Genomic DNA, 19,013 nt, shown 5'->3' with positions numbered 1-19,013 from the left:
GGACACCGACCTTCAGCTAGGAAGGACAACTCTTTAATTTATACTTTAATTCAAAAAGTCTTTAAATGAAGCTTGAAAATTAATTCTTTTCATGCAACAATTTTCATTATATGTCTCCCAATGTGCTTCAAGGTTCTTTGCAAAGATCCATAGATCACTTCTAATTTCATATCATGTTAATGAACATTGGTATCTAAAAATGTTTTTTCGGGATAAAAATTTCTACTTTTAATTAGACCTTTCTGAGAAGTTCAAAGAACCTTGAAGCACATTGAGAGGCATACAATGAAAAGTGTTGCATGAAAAGAATTAATTTTCAAGCTTCATTTAAATACTTTTTGAATTAAATTATAAATTAAAGAGTTGTCCTTCCTAGCTGAGGGTCGGAGTCCCTTAAACTTTGTATATAACTCGTTCAACTTCCTAAACCATGTTTTTCTATAACAAGGGACATATAGTTTTTCATAGAAATTTTGGATATTTTATTTTCTTGGCTGACATTTTAGAGCTTAATATTATTTATTAATTTATGTGCTTTGTGCGTAGCATTTATTTAGAAATAAATATTTTGGAGTAAAACAACTTTCCAAGAGTTTGTCCTAATGGTTTCAGATCCTTGACAGATTATATAATGATATAAAATGAAATAAAACGTTTTGTCATTATTAACATGTTTGTTTGTTTACGAGAAACTTGCCTCTCTAGAATTTTTCACTTATAGTGAGAGGCCACCACTTACCGGTGGAGAGCTGCAATTTTTGTTCTATTCTCGACACTCATGTCCATTGAGCAGCGAGGGATCATTTTCGTATTTTTTTCAATAAGAGAGAATTTTTTGTGCTTATGATAAATCTATTTAACCAAGAAAGACGTCGCTATCAGTAATGCTTTGTAACATTACATATATCTACTCATTTTCATGTAATGCACAATAAATCAAGATGTGGAATTGAATTATGTAGACGATAAATACCTTCATTTGATCAGCTGTAACATAATCTATTGATGTTTACATAGCCATTTCCAGGTATAAACAGTAATAATATTTAGTTTGATAAAGTCAGATTTTACTATGCTAGACTTTGCAAAACATTTCTCTGCTAAGGGTAAGTACAACCATTTCATAAAGTTACGATTTTCTTTATTTATGCCGCCTTTATCATTTAATCTCATGTTATTTAAACATTATGACAGAATTAAATTTTATTCCTTGTAATATCACGTGCAATATTGATTAAAACATTTCTGCTTTGGAGAAAAGTTGAAAGATAAAATTCAGTATCCTAAATACTTGCCTGAAAATTAATCAGAGAAAAGGTATCATAAGATGATACTGATTTTAGCTTTGATAAACATGTTATATGATACCTCAGTGAATTATATATCTATCAAGTAAAACCTGCTTAACGCCTGTCTAAGAAAGATAAATTAAAGTCCTTTATCATTAATTGTTTAATTATACTAAAAGAAGTGTATAAAAAACTATTGCATATATTTGTTGATGGCGTTTCGAGGCAATTTCTAACTGAACTCGTTGTAATTAAAATCAATTATGAAAGAACTACGGAGATGAGCAACAGTATTCATGCCCCAAAAATATAACTTAAACAATTTTGAGCAAGGCGATCACTACCTCTGAAAAATGATCGAATGAGGTGCCATGGAGGAATAAGCATCCCCTGTTGACCGGTTGCACTTATTGTGAGCCCCTGTCATGACTGTGTATACATAAAATATTGGATGGTACATTTTAAAGATTGATTGATTGAATGCTGTTTTACGTCCCATCCTAGAATTTTAATTTGCTTATGTAGGAAAGTCACCTTATACCAGTGAAGGGCTTCTCGGTTTATATTTTCTAAGGACTGGTCTCCACGTTGCATAATGGGATTCGAACCTGCGACATAAGGGTCAAAGCCTTACTTCGCGACGACTCTAGAGCAGACGCTTTAACCACTGTACCACGCAGTCGGCATCATTAACTATTGTTTACTATATTTTTTTTTTGTTAGAGATATTTGTATTGTTGTATAGATGCTTTGAGACGGATTACTGTTCGTTATTACTGACTTTTACTTTTTTTTACAAATGTTAAACACTTAATTACCCAAAGTTTTTTTTTATTATTTTAAAGGTGCATGGAAACACAGATTTGAGTTTAATATTTCCTGCATAATATCACAAATTATACATTTTAATAGCATTACACAAAAATATATTTAAAGATTTATTTCATCTTAAAGGTATTGAAACTTCAAATTTTTGGATGGGTCTGATTTACATATCCTTGCATTTCCACAAATTATTACTATTATTCTTAATCCTTCGGAAAAGTGGCAATCTATAGGTAACGAAAAAAAGCAATGCTGAATCTGTGTGTTTTATATATATATGTACGAGAGATGATTACAGCCTGTTCCGTACCGATCAGGGTTCTTGTGTAGTTTTGTTTTGATTAGAAGTACGTCAGGGCAGGTAGGTTCTTTTATTCATATTTCCATATTTTTTAAATATCAGGTAAGATAAAGTGTCCATTAATTTGACTCAGTTTAAGAAAACTAAAATGTTTACAGTGTATTGACGTACATTGACAAACATTTCATTTATATTTTATTTTTGAGAAGATTAAAAAATTGAAATTAAAGGTATCGAAGCTCCCTGATGAAAAAAAAAACAATACATTTAGATACGAGTACATACTAATTTTTTTTCTTTCAAGGGTGATAAGAATCAAAATATATGCTTCGTCCCTAGAATATTTTTTTCAATATGAAAACGGCTGTTTTCATTGTTGTTCCTGATAAAAATTATTTGATTTCTTGAATTGATGTCATATTTTAAGGGTGGTTAGGTGAAGGAGGGAGCGTGAATAGGGTCAAGGGATACATTAATATAATAATAAAAAAAAGAATACAGGTAAACTTTCTTTCTTTTTGAGAAATATTGTGTCTTGTCTTAAACGTGTATGTTCTCTGATAATAAAAGTATGTAATAATATTCACATGTTCTCATATCAAATCGTTGTTTTTAATACAATTTTGTAAAAATAGACCACTGAAACTAGACAAACAACATGAAAAGATTGTCTCATGATAAAATCAACAAGCAAGAAATATTTAAAATCTTTGAGTGTGTGTGTTTGTGTGTGTGTTTGTGTATTAATGGCAATTTTTTTTTATGAGAAAACCAAGTTAAAAAGATTCCTGGAAATCTATTAGATAAGGAAATGTATGCCGACGGGATACCGCATGCTCATAATTTCAATAACTACACAAAAATATTTTATGTAAGGTGTGCCATCAAAGCCGAATGGACAAGAAATTTTTATAGAAAGAAAGTAAAACTTTACAAAATCTAGGCAAGTCAAATTTGCATAACCAAGAAATATATAAATAAACAAAAACTAATTATATAACATAAAAAAACTAGGCAGCAACAGTCAAATCAATCTCTGAAATGGGGATGGGATCACATGCCATGCATGAGTTAACACCCATCCCCCACGTTGTCAATCAGTAACACCCGCGTTGTTCTCCTTTTTACGCATTGTTAAGAAAGAATTATAAAAAAAAAAAAAAACAGTTAGAAAATAACGGCCTCAAAATTATTATGAAAGACGCGAGGTAATATTCGAGATGGCAGCAAAATTGTATTAGCATTCAATGTCGTCATCTACGAGGTGCAGATGAAAAAACGTCTGCTTTATAGTCACAGAATGAAATATATTGAGATTACGAACAGCATTCAAGCTCAAAGTATATAGAACAATACAAAATAGGAGCGAGCAAGCATGGTACTCCAAAACATCCAAAGTGAAATCAACTGCGATGGAGGAGATAGGTGTTCCTTATATGTAGCGGGATTAAATCAATGTAAGACCTGAAAACTTGCAATTGACCTTCATATGAATTTGTCTAAACCGAGGTCCCTTGGTAATATAGTTCACACTTTTGTATATCAAAGATTTTATTATTTTGAATCAATAGATTGATACAAAGTCTTAATTTTGTCTAGGGTCATCCGTTTCCATTAAAATCGATTACTGTTCATTATATCTATACATTATCATTATTTTTTTTATTCAAAGCGAAGAATTCCCAGAGAATGATACTTTTCATTTAATTCCATTTTTGTTTGCTAAGTCACACTCTAGGATTGTAATGATATTTTCCTTCTTTTCTTTTGAGGGGAACATGCGGCTTCTTCATATCTTCATTTCCGCCATTAGTAAGTTACATTACTTTGTTTTTAGTTTCAATATTTAGCGTCTTTTGATAAATGTAACATACTGTTAAGAATATAAATGTATTAAGAGATCATTTTGCGACCAAAACATATCCTTCATCCATGTAATCATAATGTTATCTTTAGAAATCTTAGACATACAATTAATAATGTTATCCTATCAATTTTCACGTACAGTTGTCACATTTGTTTCTTGTGATGAAAATGAGATGCGGTTGGAACAAGATCTGATGAGAAACTACAGCACAAGCATCCGACCGACCCGGAATCATAGAGATCGTGTAGACGTTTTCCTGGCAGTGTATTTAATCGGTATTGTTAACGTGGTAAGTTGAATACACAATCAGTATTCTACAGAAATAGGGTAACTTAGTATCTTAAAAAGCAAACACAGAATTATAGTCAATACAGCATTTAGGTAAATGCCGGGCTATAGTAAGTACTACATGACTTAAGTAATGTAACTGTAGAATTAAAGTAACTACAAAACTATACATAGATGTAACTATACTATTATTGGGGTTTGAAATTGCGTAACGTGTAACACTGTAAACGACGGGCGTTGATGTTTATGATCATTTTATCGTTTTGGCTACATTGAGAATCTAAAATTGTCATACTTTAAAAACACGTACTCTGAAAGAGAAAAAAATTATCATTTAAAAAAAAACCTTCCGCCACAAAATAACTTTTCTCAGATAATGCTTCTTGTAAGGCATTTAATCCTGGTGTTTTAACTGAATGTATTTAAATTGGTATTGTAGAATCCAAATTTGTTGTACGAATTAAAACATTATGAAAAGTTTTGAAATATAAGATACACTTAAGTTACAAATTTGCCCAAACGCTCAGGAGCAAGCCTCGTTGAGTAAACAAGTGAATTATGTAGTTTTTCTACTTACAAAATTAAACGTTTGTGTTCTTTCCGACTGCCTAGCAGGCCGATACTGATCATATTGATAAATTTTTGAAAATGCTGAAAAGTTTAGTCTGTGTAAACTTTACTACTGACAGAGCGCTTTACACCTTCTTATAGTTAGTACTGTACATTTTTATATACATTTTCTTACATTTACATTCACATACATTGTCGACAGAATTGAATTATTATTGATAATGGTATTTCTTAGAAAGATTAAAAAAAAAATCTTCCCAAAATAATCAATCTACAATATGAAATGAAATGTATATAAAGAAAAACACTTTGGCATCTTGTATCTGAATCTCCAATGTTCAACACCGACGAATACTTTTAGTACTTTGATTATATTTCTGCACGAAAGATGGAACAATAGTGACAGTTATCAAAAGTAATTGTCGGCACTTAAATAGGTTTTTAGAACGTGGAAAGATAATATATAGAATATTGTTTTGTAAGATAAATGTCAGATAGTATTAAGATGAAACCACAATAGTACTTTGGATTGATTGTATATTGTTTAAAGTACCTCCCGAGAAGTAATCTTTCACTCATATGGAGACGCCACCACTTGCCGGCGAAGAGCTATAAATTATGTCCTATACTCGGCACTTAGGACCATTGCACAGGGAGGGATCTTTTTCGTGCCAGCACCTAATGTAACACGGGACCTCGGTTTATACGTTCTCATCATAAGGACCGGTCTCCATGTCCCACGGTGGGATTCGAGCCGACGTAAGATTTTTTTTTCTTTGAAAATATAGAGGGGACACTCTAACCACTGACCACATGGGTGACCTTAAGCACTTTGAAAAAAAAACTTAAATATACTTAAATGTTTTTTTTTTAACTTTTAGAGAATCGAAGCGAAGTTTGATAGATTATCAGCTTCAAATATCATAAAACTAAACAGCTGATCACGTTTAAAGGCTGAGTTTATTATAAAGTGCATGAAGTCTTAAATAAGACACGTTTTAATATTAGGCCCCCTTTTCATCGAGGGATATTGTGCATACCTCACAGCTGGTAGGAGAATTAAAACTTTAAATATGTAACAAGTAACATATAACATCAGAGATATGTAACAGAGCACTCACAAGATGTTCATTAAGATATTACAGATGGGTTTACCACTGTAATTCGTACAGAAATATTTATCATCAAAAAACGCTATAAACAAGTTTGAAAACTCGCCAATTTCCGAAGACTGCATATCTTAAATCTTAAAGATGCACACCGTATTTTATCTTCTAAATTAATGGCTAAGTGTTCCGTGTGATTTATAAGCAAGTATTTTTTAGAACTAAAATGCAATGCAGCATACACTTAATGTTTTCGTAATGGAAATATACAGTATATAAGGTTACCCTTTCCCCGCAAGCATATTTTATAGAGTGGCTCAAGTTTCTCTAAAGTTTTGAGTAAATAATACTATGACGTTATATTTTAACAAGATCATAACTTTTTTTTCTTTTAAGAGATTTAATCAAGCATAAAATAGAAGGAAATTGGTTATTTAATTGAAGATTGAACTTACTTTTAAAAGTGCGTGGAAAATGTGTACTTGCGGGGAAACGATTTATGCGTAATTTTGCTTTAGAAATAGGAAATGGTATATGCCTTAAAATGTGTAACATCGAGGAAGGGAGTCAAAGTTGCTTTGATGGCAGTCACAATTCAATAAGATAACTGTTTAAATGACTAAAATGGTTTAAATATTTAATGACCTTTCATTTTTCTCCGTTTTCTAAATTTTCAATCAGATCGAGCGTCGATACAAACTGATTCCAAATACCTTCTGTTTCTTTCTTATTTCAAGATATCTTTTTGTAAACTTTCAAATCTATTTAGACTTTAGAGGATTCTTTGTTGACCGGTAAATAGATAGGTAAATTAGAGAGAAAGCTTGACAAACAAACATTAAAACAAGAGGGAACAATCATGCACTTTACCAGTTTATACTCCTAATGATAAAATTCCATAAAAATAGAAATTCGATCACTTCATCTATAAGTAACCTAATTATCCTTTTTTTCATTTCCACAAAGGACGAACAGAATCAACTGCTAACGTTCAGCTGCTGGTTTCAGATGGTGAGTACTACATTCGTTAACGATGATGAATGGACAGGTATGCGTCGGAAGTCTAGTGGTTAAGGACCCCGTGGGGATCCGGGTTAGAATAGGTCCTCAGTACCCCCTGCTTGTCGTAAAAGGCGACTAAATGGGACGGTCCTTCGGATAAGACCGTATAAACCGAGGCCCCGTTTCACAGCAGGTGTGGCACGATAAAAATCCCTCCCTGCTCAAAGGCCGTAAGTGCCGAGCATAGGCCTAAATTTGCAGCCCTTCACCGGCAATGGTGACGTCTCCATATCAGTGAAATATTCTGGAGAGGGGCGTTAAACAGTATACAATCAATCAATTAATCTAGTGATTAAGGTGCCGGACTTAAAACCGAAAGGTTGTGAGTTCGAATCCCGGCTGCGGCAAGTCGACATAAATGCCTTTTCCTTGGGAAAGGCGCTTTACACGAATTTCCTCACTCCACCCAAGTGTAAAATGGGTACCTGGCTATAGACAGTGAAAGATATTGTCAGAATATTAATGTTAGTGTTCTAGCGCCTTAACGGCAGCTTTCACTGAGAAAGACTCTGGGGTGTTATGGTCTGCTGGGGAATAATGATTGTAAAGCGCTTTGGGTAGCATTCATGCTAGAAAGGCGCTATATATTATAAATCCAATCATTATTATTATCATGCGTTTAGTTATACTGTACACATAATGTATATGTAGGTCATATTAAATCATGGGGTTAAATTAATTGTATTTACCTTTTTTCTTTTACACTACACATTAGAAAACATTAAAAGAAGTGTTGCTACACAATATAGCAATGGTCGTTATATTTGAACTTAAAGCATTTTTTATGACATTTGTTTATCATTCATAGAATTGGACAGATATTAATCTAAGTTGGAATCCCGAAGAATACGATGACGTTCAACTTATCCATCTTAAACATGATCAGATCTGGAAGCCGGATATCATTATGTATAACTCGTAAGTCTACCGGATATCATTATGCATAACTCGTAAGTCTACCGGATATCATTATGTATAACTCGTAAGTCTACCGGATATCATTATGTATAACTCGTAAGTCTACCGGATATCATTATGTATAACTCGTAAGTCTACCGGATATCATTATGTATAACTCGTAAGTCCACCGGATATCATTATGTATAACTCGTAAGTCTACCGGATATCATTTTGTATAATTCGTAAGTCTACAACTACCATCTACTGTTGCGGATATATTTTTAATGAATCAGACTCAACATGCAAGCCATCATTTGAACATTTAGTGGTTAATGATTTTTATTTGACATTTTATGGAGTCAATGTTTTTCTAATGAGTTTTACCACATAGTCTTCAATAAATAACAAAAAAATAAACATATATTTTTTTTCAGGATTGAATCAAGCACGGGATCCTCAAGCAGTACAAATATCCCTATTAATTATAAGGGACAAGCAATATGGTGGTCACGGTGGATATTTAAAAGCACCTGTTTAATGGATATTCGATATTTTCCATTCGATGTGCAAGAATGTTTCCTTGTTTTTGGATCTTGGTCATTTGACAACAGTGAAATTAATATCATTCCTGACAACCCAGACACAGATCTAAATCGATATTACCCAAATTTGGAGTTTGATCTCATAAAATATAGTATTGATAACTACACATTGAAATATGCCGAATGGACTCATCCGTTTCTTTTCATAAGATACACGGTAGTTTTAAAGCGTAAACCTCTTTACTATTTGTTCAATATATTGATGCCGACAGTTTTACTTATAATCATATCACTTATTGGATTCTTCGTCCATGGATCGGAGGAGAAAATATCCATTGGACTAACTACTTTATTGTCTATGGTTGTTTTACAAATGGTTGTGGCCGATAGCCTCCCTCCAGTGTCAGATGCAATTCCTCTCATAAGTAAGTCTAAACAAGGAATGCTTTCTCCTCCTTACTCCTTTTAATTAGATTAAAGTAAGTCTGAACTCTATTTTTTTCAAAACATTTTGCTTTGAAGACGCTTTTCGATTGTAGTATATGTTTTGTTGAAGGCTAAGAATCTCTCTCCCTCCCCCCCCCTCTCTCTCTTACACATTTTTGTCTTTATTGCCTTTAAAAAAAAGACATTGTATGTAACACGCTTTATTGAAAAATACATTATCAACATCTTTTGAACAGTCTCACTATTCCACTTTTAGGTTTATATTATGGGATATCAACCTTGCTTATCTCCCTTTCCATAAGCATTAATGCAGTTACTCTGAACGTCTATCACTATGGAGACAGTGGCCATCAAGTTCCAATCATTCTTAAAAGAATATGCTTTGGATTCATCTCCCGACTTCTCTGTGCCTCTATCTCTGTAAAAGAACCAGGGCAAAAGGATCCGGATGTCCAGGTATAATTATAGCATGCACTAGGGATAGGGTCATTGAGAACAAGAAGCCCATTGGTCACCTCGCTCACCTGATCACACTGGCATGGAAAAATCATAAAAATTGTAGTATCAAAAGGATTTCAAGGTGGGGGAAAGGGGACTTAACTTCAAAAGTACCTTTAGATGCACCAATATCAACAAACAAATGGCTTTGCTGTTCTTGAGCAGAAGACTTTTAAAGATTTATTTCCTGTATATACCATTGTAAAAATTTGATCCAACTTTGTGGCCCTTCCAGTCCCCGGGGATCATAATTTAAACGAATCTGAATTTACACTTCCTGAAGATGCTCCCATATCAATATGACTAATCATGACTTTAGTACCTACATAATTTGAGATTAAAAGGTCGTCCTGACGTAACATTTACGTCAATCAACTGATAAGGGTTAAACTTGCACACTATTCGACTGATTAGGGTTAGTCTTACACACACTTGAGAGATGAGGTGCATCTGCACCGGGACATTTCGTCTAACCCTGTTAGTCCTTGCATACCATCCGCGAAATTAGGGTTAGTGACTTGTTCTTTCAGACAAGTTAAGAAATTTGGTTGCTTCTGTGATTTTTGCAAGATCAGCTTGAACAGAATTTTGTTGGTTTGTTTGCATGAATCCGAAAGAAATGACTCTAAACATGCGCCACACACGCTTCGTTCAGAACAATTCTTAGTCGATTTTTACCATGAATAAACAATATTATCAATCTTTTCAGAGAACGACGTTTAAAACTTCGTTAAAAAAAGAAGTTTTAAGATTTTGGGGTCAAAAAGACCGAAAACTTCGTATTATAATTTTTTTTTCGATCGCTCAGACGATCCCATATATACTGAAGTCGACTGCGGCGACATTACATTTTAGTGAGTTTTTCTGGGGACCGGTAGGGAAAGTTGTTTCAAAGTCATCATTTCGTATGATCTACGGTCGATACAATGACCGTGTCAGCAAATACAATTTATCACTGAGCCAAGTGCCGACTGGCGTTTTTCATACTTATTTTTATACCATTATTTACACACGGATTTTTTGCGTGGACCCTGAGGTCCACGCAGTAAATATATAAGCGAGGTTAAACTGGATGACCTGGGCAAACGACAGGCTACGCATGCGCTACAGTGCCAGAAAGTTCGCACCTTAGGTAACTTGCCCTTGGAATAATTCGCCCTATTTGAATTAAAATATACCATTCATCGGCAAATCGCACTTTTAATTCTACAAATCGCATTTACATATTCATTGGCAGATCTGATTTTCTCTCTGTTACATATACTTTTATATACAAACTAAACATTAATTCTATGGTACAAGCATTTTGATAAGTTACAGTGGACCCTCATTTATCCGGACACTTTGGTTCCCAGTCAATTTGTCCGGATATATGAAGCATCCAGATATCTGAATCACCAGTTAAACAAGACAAAATAACATTTAAAAATTTCGTTCCGATGAAAAATCGTCCGGATACTGAAGCATCCGGATATCTGGCGTCTGGATATCTGAGGGTTCATTGTATACAGTATATAGATACATGTAACTTAACATCTGAAAGAAAAACGTCATTCAACGAATATAGATAGCTTTTAAAAGATAGAGCAAGTATTTGCCGGCATTAGTTTTGTGCATCAAGGCTCGCAAATTAATTTAGTGTTTCAGCAAACAAAATATCGTTTGATAAAGGTCTGTAACAACGGTTTTAAATGTGTGTGTGGGGGGGGGGGGGGTCTGACAAAAAAAAATCTGCGTACTACAGGGCTGTGCTTCTCGTAAACCATCAGATCTCTATTTTTCATCATAAATTTCTTCCGTATAGATGCAGAACAGATGTCAAGTCCAAGTCAGTATGAGTTACACGTACCAAAATAACCCGATTTTTTAAACTGACAAAACTAAAGGTCGCTTATCGGAGATAAAATTTCACAATTTTGCTTTGAGACTACAATCAGTTATAAGTAGGCAGATCATTGTAGAAAATGTGAATAATCCTATATGAATAATCCCTACACCTAAAAATTTTCTTAATTGAATTTCAGTTAGAAAAAACATGCGTATGGTCCACGTATTGCAGTCCTTTTTTAAAGGACAGCAACTTGTTCTTTATTTTCTGATCTTGACAAGGAGCTCACGGTGAGTGTCACCGGTCGGCAGAGGATGCCCACTCCTCCATGGCACCTGATCCCACTGATGTTTTGAAGGTCATTGTTTGCTGTGATCTTATTTTGTACTGTTTTATAGGCCTTTCAGTTTGAATACTTTTCGTTATCTCCATATATTTCATGTTGCATGTTTGTGAAATTTATTTAATTTATTTAAATCAATCCAGATTCGAATGAAGATTATACATTGCGACAAATGTTTTCAGCAATTTTGGGGGTATATGATCATAAGGAGGATATATAAAATCACAGAAATACTTACTCAGTTTAAACTGAGTTTTAACGAAGTCATTGGAACCTATGAAATCACTTCACTATATCTTTAATTTGTCATTTCAAAGAATTAAAAGGAATTCGTGAAATTTATATAGCTTAGAATTCAAGAAAACTTGTTGTAATTTTACATAAAGATTAAATGCAAATTTCAATAATTACAGAAACACACTCTATATTTTAAAAGGATTTTGTAGGCAACCTACGAGGGTTGGTCCAGAAGTAATGTCACAACTTCGATAAAATTGCTATAAATCGACGTAAAATAACGATATTATATATTCATTTCAAATAAGACTTGAAAAATTCAAAGGAATATGATGTATACTTTCCAAAATATTGAATTTTAAACAATGTGCGTTTATGGTTGTCGCCGCACCTAACTATAACGTCAAATGACGGATACACATCGTCATGTTTTTAAGCGTTTCCCCTTCTTTTCATTAAAAAATATATGTGAATCGCAAACACTTTCAGCAATATCTTTCTTGAAGAATTCTTGGTACCATTATACATTCACTCTTTTCATAATTTAGCCCTCTGTCAAAATTTTTTGAGCAGTAGCATAAGAAAAACTTGAAAATTCTCATGTCCACTTACCTGTCTGTCTTTTTTGACAACGTCAGACACCATTGAACGTTTCCGTCCGTCCAACCATCTTTCAGTCTCCTTGTCCTCTGCTGATCATTCAATGACTCATCACCCTCCAAAAATTGATGAAACTATCCATAAAGAAGTCTCTTTTATTGTGATGATTCCCATATTTTGATGCAAAAATGCATTACAAATCGTCGAGTTTTTTTCTCATTTCGACAATTCCTTTGTTCAATGCAACAGAGTAAAACGACACTGTTTATGAACACAAATACGAATGGCGTCTTTAAATTTCCAATTAAAGTCTAGAAAATGACGTGCATTGTGTCTTTTTTTTTTAAATGGGAGATTAGGTCCTGTTTTTGTATCGTTTTAGTGTTTGTCACACTAAAAAGTGTTCGTACACTTTAAAACGTGATGTTCAGATTTGACGCGGCGACAACACCCATATGCTTTAAATTTTAAACATCTATAGAATAAATTCAAATAAACATCATTAAATGAAAATTTCAATGTTAATTAGATTTGTATTTGTGCATCTTTTGGTAAATTGTATTTGATCATATGACGGCAAATATGAAAGATATGGACATTGTGACATTACTTTTGGATCAACCCTCGTGCAATCCTAAATTTGTAGATATTTACCAAAAGTATTAGAGCCAGTGTTTTCAAATTTTAAAATCTTGATGAACAAATCTAAATGATTTCGAAAAATGATTAAATTATATATGCAAAAGTATGAGAGATTCGTATATCGTAAAAGAGCTTCCGACCATTGTTCTTGTGTAAAACTGTAATAGTCACTGCTCGTTGTAAAAGTATATTTGTAGATTTATTTTCAGAATATTTATCAATAACATTTGATTTTTAAGCAAAAAGTAAATATATAACAGATATGAATAATTTACAAGTAATTATGAAAATAAATACACAGCATTCCATATAAGATATTTTTAGAAATGAACACACTTTCTTTTATACAAACATATCATCAAGATATTCTTTATATTGATATTAGTCAAATGAAGGTTTAAGGAATCATTGTCCAGTTAGTATAGTTGCTAGGGCATCAACGATATTGGGAAACATGGGATAATTTGCATAAGGAGCTTCGCCCGTTACACTGTATATACAACTTATCCCAGGTTCCCAACTATCGTCCCAGGCATACTTTTCAAACTAGACAGTGACTCCATATATTTCTATTTCATTGGGAAATAGAATCGTAGATTTAGATTCTATGCAGACATAGAGTAAAATTACACGGGGACTCTCAAGCCCATTTCAATAGTCCTCGGCCACTATCGTCAATCTCAAAGGCAGCCGCACGAGATTAACATGCATATTTGGCCTTCTTAGCGTCAGTCTATTTTCAGTAGAAGTATATGGAGATAACAAACATTATTCAATTTCAAAGTTCAAACAATACAAAACAGGAGCAGAGCAAACTAGGACCTCCAAAACATCAGAGGTGGGATCAGGTGCCATGGAGGAGTGAGCATCCCCTGTCGACCGATCACAACCGCCGTGTGCTCCTTGTCATGATCCGGAAATAACAGAAAAATTTGTCTTCACTTCAGTGTATAAATAAGGGACTAACAATTAGTATGACAAACGTCAGTCAGTATTTTACTCAATGATAAATTGTATTTGCTGACAAGGTCATTGTATCGACTGATGATATTTTTGTTTCATCAACTTGCTTGTCAATAATTTACCTCGTTTTAGAAATTGTTCATACGTAGAGCATGCTCTTGTGTATCGAATAGCTAATTTATTCTAAAATTCATTTCCATTAAAGACTAGTATGGAATCACACAGCGTGGGATCTACGTTAAAATAGTGGGTTTCTGACTCAAAATCTCCGAAAATTGCGATATTCTACCAATTCTTTAAAACCACATAAACAAAACTGTTGGTATAATCAAATAATACAAAATAGTTTCTTTAATGAGAAAAAAAAATTGTCCATCATACATATCGCATTTTAAATTCTTGACTGTTCCATTTTTCTGCAGAAACAGCAGTGTGCAATTTTGGTGATTATCATTTTAGGAAGGACAAGACTACAGACCAGAGGAAACAGGAGAAGTTTTTCTCGGACATTGCTTCAATGAAACACAAAAAACTGGAGCAGAACACCACTCCCCTGATGAAAGAACTGAAGAAAGGTTGCAGTTGATTCTGAAAAGTATTATTCAAGAAAATCATATACGTCACAAGGCAGAAGAAGGTTCCGAGACTCTTAAACGCGAATGGCGAGAGCTAGCCTGCGTCCTCGACAGATTGTTCCTCGTTATTTTCTTAATAATCTATGGTTGTTTGACGATGTCTTTATTTTACATCAAAGTCGATGTCCCAATCTAAGCCAAAATTACTTACAGGATTACTTAAGGCATTTTTTTTTTCGGTTTGACTTGTGGCTAGAGCAATTGTTTGGCTTCACCTCCTGCCTGTTAACTTTAGCTTAAGAATTCATCCAATTTTCTCTCAGAGACTATATTTTTAATTCCGTAGTAGATCAGCTGTCTCGTTTTAAGTCATCATTTCGGAAGTTCTATGGTCAATGCAATGCACTTGCCAGCAAATGCAATTTATCATTGTCAAATTCTTGCTGACTTTTTTCATTTGTTTTTCATACTAATTGTTAATAATTATACACTGAATTGATGACGAATTTTTCCTTTATTTCCCGAAAATGACAAGGAGCACATGCATATGGCAGGTGTGACTGGTCGGCAGGGGATTCTTACTCCTCCATGACACCTGATACAACCTCTGATGTTTTTGAGGTCCTTGTTTGCTCTGCTCTTTTTTTTGTATTGTTTAATGGACTTTTGATATTAAATACTATTCGTTATGTCCATAATTATGTTTTATTTATAGAAAGTAACCCAAGTCATTTGTTTTGCATGTTTCTTTAGACATGGTAGACGCAGACTTGATATTTAATGCCAAGACAGTAAATATTTTCATTTAAGCTACTAAGATGCAAGATGTATTCATTTTTCTTTACTTGCACATATATACATATATGTTCAATGCACATTCTTCAGAACATTTCAAGTAAATATTTCTGTGTTAAATCGAATGTCAAGTTTGATTTTCCTTTTATGTGGCTCATTAGCCTTATAAGCATATTTTCAAAACGATTTTTTCAAAAAATCGAAAAAATAAAAGAAAGGAAAGAAGAAGAGAGAGAAAGAGAGAAAGGGAACACACGAAAAGAGAGTTTCACTCTAAGTGATGTCATTTGATATTTGCTAGAAGTTTTGAATTCAAATCTGTACTCTCACTATTTGATAATTCTACAGAGGCTTCCTTTAGCATAGTGGTTAAAGCCTTTGCTCTAGAATCGCAGATTGAATAATATGTCTGATGTCGCGGATCCACTGTGTTATTGCAGATTCCATGGACTTTTTAAAATGTGTTGCCCTGCAAAACATTTCTTTAAAGTGTTTATTCATCAATTCATTGTCTGTCCTCTAACGCTTCTTGTTGAAGCCCATTTAAAGATCAGACAATATCTATAGAATATTGATAAGGGTATATTGCTAGATATATAAGCAAAGTTGACGGAAAAATATAATATCAGTTTATTTAAACATTTTTGTAAGGTTACTTTAATTTGAATTATTGTTACATGTAAATGATGATGCATTGAAGATATATTTAAGTTACTTGTCGAAGTCTACAGCAATTCTTGGTCTCAGTTCACTAAATGATTTTAAAACATTTCAATTAAAGCAAATATGATGTCTGGATTCAGAAAAATTCTATTTTAATGGATCTTTAAATAATCTTTCAATATTTCAGCAATTAAACTTTACGCACGTGTCATGCCAGATGATAACGATACACGGAAGATTTTGGACTCAGAATGCCAAAGTAATTTACAGATTTAAGAGACGTGGATATCTTTAGTCTAAAGCTATGCAGACTTTTTTTTTTAAACTGTTATTTTATTAAATAATACTTCACATATATTAAGGACACATCAATAAAATATTACAGTTAATATGCAAAATAAACATTAACCTGCAACTACCAGCAATGTAAAAGAAATGACACAAAGCAACAAGGTCATGTGATGATTTTTCTGCACTTTGATAGTTACCTCTCTTTAGCTGAAGATTCTCAAAGAATTACAATTTTCTAGGTAATGTTTACAATGTTTCATCCAAAATTTATGTGTGATATTTATCAAGAGACAGGAGACAATGAGAGTTGTTTTTATTTTTCTTTTTTTTTCTGTTTCAGATTTTTTATTCAACAAAAATACAAATCAAGTTTTGAGGCAATACCTCCTAAGAGGTCCTCCGTATATTCCTCACCTTGGGTGCCAGGGGCCCCCTGGATTGGAAATTTAAAACATATATGTGTATATAAATACAAAGAATATTCAAAAATATTATTAAAGGTATTCATATAGTAATATATATGGATTGTGTCTCGTACTCATAGTTACTTCATACATTCTTACTATAATATATATGATGATTTTTTTTTTATATATCATATAATAAGATGATGGACCACTCACAAATTCGGAGGTACAATCCTTACACACCACAGAGTCCATATCATAAATTTACCTCCGAAATACAAGATTACTGGGTAATCTTGTAGTGAGTGATGAATAAAAAAAATAATTATAATAATAATTTACAAATCTTCAGACAGAGTTTTTAGCATACAATAATCAAATTTGATAGTTTGTGCTTGCCGATTAACAAGGTAAAATTTAGCAAGCGATAACTTCAAAAATAAATTAAGCCCATCGCTTGTTATATCTTCTTCTAACATTTTACATTTCATCTTATATTTAAAAATTTTAAATGCTATGAAAGAAACATTATTCAAAACTGTGCTTGTTTGGTTTCCATAGTAACTAAAACCCAATACAAGATGTTTCCAAACAATATTAACATTAAGTACAACAGACACTCGTTTCCAAATATTTTCTATAAGTGTACAGTCAAAAAGCATATGTTTAGTATTTTCTATTTCTTGACAATGAGAGCAATATTTTTCAATATTTTTATTCCATTTACTAAGATACAAGTTATTTGGTAACATATTGTGCAGTAGTTTAAAATTGAACTCGGCAATATTTTTATCATTAATTTTTACAATTTTTTCATCATATATTTTTTGCCAACGCAGTGGGTTTATATCGCTAAATTCCTTTTCCCAAAAACTTTCCATGATAGGCTTTTCGGACTTGTTATATATTAAGATTTTGTAAAAGAAGCTAGATTTTGTTTTACTTATATCTTCTATTTTCAATTGTAATTTAAAATGATACTCTTTGTTGAAATTGACAAATTTATAGTGCTCAAGTTTGCTCATGAACAATATTTACATATTTCATTGATATTATCATTCTACACATAATATCAAAATATTGAGCCTGATCAGATCTGCGTTCGGTGACTTTTACTCAAAATATCGACGTAAAATATACATTTTTCTGTAAAAATCATTAAAAATTTTAATTGACGCCATTTTCATGACGTCATTTCAAACATATAACGCCTTTGCTAATGAAAATATTCAGCGTTTTGAAGTCAGCTTATATTCCCCTAATTAAGAACATAATTAAATATTTCTCTGTCAAAGTTTGAATTTTGGGGGCAAATATTGGTTATTAATGAATAAAGTTCTTTCGTTAATTTATAAATCAAGAAATATGAGAAGAATCCTATTTTAATTTTATGCAAGCACTTAATTTTTTTTATCGTATTTAACATTAATTCGTTAATTACAGTTTTCAGTTTTGTTTCCTGTGACGAGAATGAAATACGGTTAGAAAGAGATCTAATGGGGAACTACAGCAAAAGCATTCGACCGTCCAACAACCACAGGGACCGGCTAGACGTGCTGCTGATGGTTACTCTAACTGGGATTATAGACGTGGTATAATAATAACGTTAATGATGTCACAAAATTATATATATATATTCTAAAAAGCTTCCCTAAATAGCATCAAAACCAAGTCGGGATAACACAAGCATATTTTCATTTTTTACAGATATAATATATTCAGCCCTAACCAGATCCCTCATTCTTCTCATTACAATTTCAGACTATATTAATCCGTCTTTTCTGCTATTTTAGTTTTGAATTTCAAAGATGTTATTATAGGACACAAGGTATACTCTCTTTTAGTATGAAATAAATTGTCGACGGATTTCTTCGTTTTTTTTTCGATCATGACAATGAGAACACAGAATTTGAAGATAGGGTTGATACAAGGATTTTTATTTTTTTTTTGAGAACTTATCTAAAGCAAACCCAT

General features: G+C 32.8%; 1 protein-coding gene across 1 annotated transcript; it reads left to right on the top strand.

The window, feature by feature from the left end:
• Positions 1 to 4,186: 4,186 nt before the first annotated feature.
• On the top strand, positions 4,187 to 15,687 carry LOC134269606 (acetylcholine receptor subunit alpha-1-A-like). Its single transcript, XM_062751811.1, has 7 exons — positions 4,187 to 4,227; positions 4,423 to 4,571; positions 7,213 to 7,257; positions 8,117 to 8,226; positions 8,643 to 9,175; positions 9,454 to 9,653; positions 14,768 to 15,687. Exons 1-7 carry the CDS (start codon positions 4,194 to 4,196, stop codon positions 15,077 to 15,079), a joined length of 1,383 nt encoding a protein of 460 aa, XP_062607795.1. The 5' UTR covers positions 4,187 to 4,193; the 3' UTR covers positions 15,080 to 15,687.
• Positions 15,688 to 19,013: the final 3,326 nt, after the last annotated feature.

Source organism: Saccostrea cucullata, unplaced genomic scaffold, assembly GCF_032062105.1.
Source record: "Saccostrea cucullata isolate Sc308-1 unplaced genomic scaffold, CSIRO_AGI_Scuc_v1 ctg608, whole genome shotgun sequence".
Taxonomy (NCBI): Eukaryota; Metazoa; Mollusca; class Bivalvia; order Ostreida; family Ostreidae; genus Saccostrea; species Saccostrea cuccullata.
This window is presented reverse-complemented; position numbering and strand designations above follow the sequence as displayed.

Coding starts and splice junctions, on each gene's coding strand:
- LOC134269606 (XM_062751811.1), top strand. CDS start 4,194: ATGCGGCTTCTTCATATCTTCATTTCCGCCATTA. Junction 8,227..8,642: donor GATATCATTATGTATAACTC/GTAAGTCTACCG, acceptor ATTTTTTTTCAG/GATTGAATCAAGCACGGGAT. Junction 9,654..14,767: donor AAAAGGATCCGGATGTCCAG/GTATAATTATAG, acceptor TTATCATTTTAG/GAAGGACAAGACTACAGACC.